The sequence below is a fragment of the Cyprinodon variegatus genome, unplaced genomic scaffold (assembly GCF_000732505.1).
Source record: "Cyprinodon variegatus isolate N-32 unplaced genomic scaffold, C_variegatus-1.0 Scaffold730, whole genome shotgun sequence".
NCBI classification, from domain to species: Eukaryota; Metazoa; Chordata; class Actinopteri; order Cyprinodontiformes; family Cyprinodontidae; genus Cyprinodon; species Cyprinodon variegatus.
The window spans coordinates 242,324-245,251 of record NW_015151183.1 but is presented as its reverse complement, the minus strand read 5'-3'; the positions used below and the strand labels follow the sequence as shown (position 1 = coordinate 245,251).

Here is a 2,928-nt window from a genome sequence, read left to right as displayed (position 1 = left end):
ACGTTTTTTGTGGACTTTTATGGGCCTTTCTGCCTGGGGCGCCATAGACCTCCATTATTTGAATGTCAGCAGACAGCAAGAAGCCTCCCAGATCTCCAGATGCATTTGAGATATCAAAAAAGTATTCCAGAGTGTTGTTCAGCATGGGGGTGAGTAGAAAATGAAGGCTAATCATGTTTTGGGTGTACTATTCCTTTAAAGAGATGTCTTTCTTTCCTTCAGTGATTTAGAATAGAACCAGTGAGTGTCCTGCTTACTGCTTTGGTTCTGGTTTCTCACAGATGAGACCCACATTTCTACAGAAGTACGGGTCGAGCTTACAGAGAAAGCGGATCATCTCTGAACTTGCTTGGTCACCTTTATTCTTCACTGTGTCGACTAAAACTCGAGCTTTGTCACTTTTGGTCCCCTGATTTCTAATGAAATCACTCTCTGAGTCAGTGAGGACCTTTTGACCCAAAAGTCTGTCCAGCAAACTATGCAGAACAGGTTCTGATATTTTATCAATGATTTGGGTCCGAGTTTCCTTCAGCTGCTCTTCAGAAGTCAGACCTGTTTTTAATCTCTGAGGTAAAAGGCCAACATGTCCCTCCCAGACACAACTGGAGTCACTCTTCTCTTTCAAACTGAGCTCAATATCTCCAATGATGCTTTTTAAAGTCACGCTGATTAATGTGAGGCAGTCGTAGGATTCTGCATCAAACTCAGCCTCTGTGGGCTGAACCAGGACCGAGTCTTCTCCGGGATCGGTGGACAGAGTGTAAAGCTGATTTGGCCTCAGTTTACAGTTTGGGGGTACGTCGAGGAATGTCTCTAATCCAAACAATTTCTTCCTGGTCCGCTTCACATCCAGAATCACAATATTCTTTGGAAGAAGCAAGACACTGAGGAAAGATGTGACACTGGGTTCAACTGGAGGCTTGTAGAATAGCAGAACCAAGGCTCGGATCGGGTCCGGAGGAGAATCTTCATCTTTGACGTTGCCAAAAGTAGAAAACCCTGTGATGCTGATGATGAGGTGAGTTTCTGTGATCCTCTCAGGTCTGATAAACTCGATTCCTTCATCATGCATGTGAGCGACTGACAGGAAGTTACATCCCCCTGTGGAGCGGATCTCACAGTGAGGGAGATGAAGCTGAGCCACAGACTGCTGCTGACAGCTGATGTCAAACAGAGGTCCTGCAGGCTTCTTGCCATGTTGGCTCAGTAATCCTCTCTCCCAAGGAACAATCCTGTAGGACACGTCTCCTTCTCCCTTCATGTCAAACACCAGGCCGCTCTCTCTGCACTGGTACAGGCCTGGACTGGAGCACCGGAACCAGTAGATTCCATCTCCTTCATCATCACTGAAATCTGGAGTAAACTCCTTAAAGCTGCTTTGGAGCTTCATGTTGGGTAAACTTGGAGATCGGGGGAAGCTGCTGATGGGCAAAGGAGAGCAAACTGAGGGATGGGATGAAGGTGACAATAAGGACAGGTTTGGAGTGTATCCTAAACCTAGAGGGCTTAGAGTAAGAGGCGCTGGCTCCTCAACCTCGAGTAGTAGTTCATCGTCTGGTTTACTTCCCTCAGAGCTTAGAGATTGGCAGATGCTGCTCTTTCTGCTTACTACAGGCTCATCAGTATCTCCTTCCATTTCAACAGATGAGCTACAGCTGGCAAACCGCGGTCGAATTAGAGTGTCATAGCTAAAAAGCACATTTAGACTTGGCATTGGGTCTGAGGGAAATGACCCCGTCGTGGAAGATGGGTGTTCAAGCGGAATGTCATAGGTCTTATCAGACTGTCTTGCCGCTTTATTGGTTTCTCTTCTTTCTTCCACATCACTTTCCTTTTGGCCCACTGTTGAGCATCCACTGCTGCTCGGTTGACCTTCCTCAATCACCGGAAGTTCTAGTTTTGACTTTTTTATTGGAATGCTCAGAACTAGTTTGTCTTTTTCTGTAGAGATGTCTTCATCTTTCTTTGTTGAGTCTGGTGAAGCTCTGGGTGGAGAAATTTTAAATATACGTTCCATCTTATGTGGTGTTTAGTAATTCCTCTAAAGAATCTGGTGATTTGTTTTCCTCTCTTCTTTATTAGATTTGCCTGGAAAATAAAGAATTGATGATGAGAAAAAAATATATACCGTACTGTTTTTACAACTAAAAAAAAAAATGTAAAAACACAATAAAAGTATTTCTAACCAGATCTAGCACACTGGGTTGTCTCAACTTTGCAATGGAGTTTAATAGCAATTATAGGAAAAGAAAACGGACTTCAAAAGACCATCTGTGAAGAAAGAAAAGAAACGGTAAAACATCAAAAAAAATAAAAACCATGAAAATATTCCTTTCTATTGCTGGAAAATATTTCAGATGCAACATCAGGTCCTTACGCTTTCCTCACACATATGTTATTTTTCTGTAGTTCAGATGAAATACCTGCCTTTCTGGGTACATCTTATTAAATAGTCTTGGTCCAAAATGGCTTTCTCTGAGCTGCTATGCAATGAACTGAACTCAACAATCTGAACCAATGTCTGAATCTTTGTAACAGGGTCGATTGTAGGATCAGAGGTTTAGGGGTGCTGAGCAGCCAGAGAGGAGAGCCATGATTCAATTCACTGTTTTCTACATAAACATTTTCTACATTTTTGAAACTTGCTCAGTGCATTTTACCACTTACTCCCTCCATTATTCACTAACGCATTCTAAATCTGACTTTTGCCAAATACCCAACAAGCAAAGCACAAAGCAGTATTTGTTATGGAAGAATATTCCAACCATCTGAACCAGTTTTCTTTTTGTGTGCAAAACTGAGTAAGTGGGAACTAAAACAGTTCTAGCAGCTTCAAGTCGTAGGGAAGCGGCTGTTCCAACGGTTGCATTTCTGAATTCTCCTGAGTGGTGCACGGCTTTACACGAGTTAATAAAGTGAATGTGATTG

General features: G+C 42.9%; 1 protein-coding gene across 1 annotated transcript; it reads right to left on the bottom strand.

Annotated features, from left to right (window-relative positions):
• Positions 1-201: 201 nt before the first annotated feature.
• On the bottom strand, positions 202-1,198 carry LOC107097869 (caspase recruitment domain-containing protein 8-like; the record flags this gene model as incomplete). The annotated part of the gene is made up of 1 exon (XM_015395196.1): positions 202-1,198. A coding segment is annotated over one exon (945 nt), but the record flags the coding sequence as incomplete, so codon positions are not given.
• Positions 1,199-2,928: the final 1,730 nt, after the last annotated feature.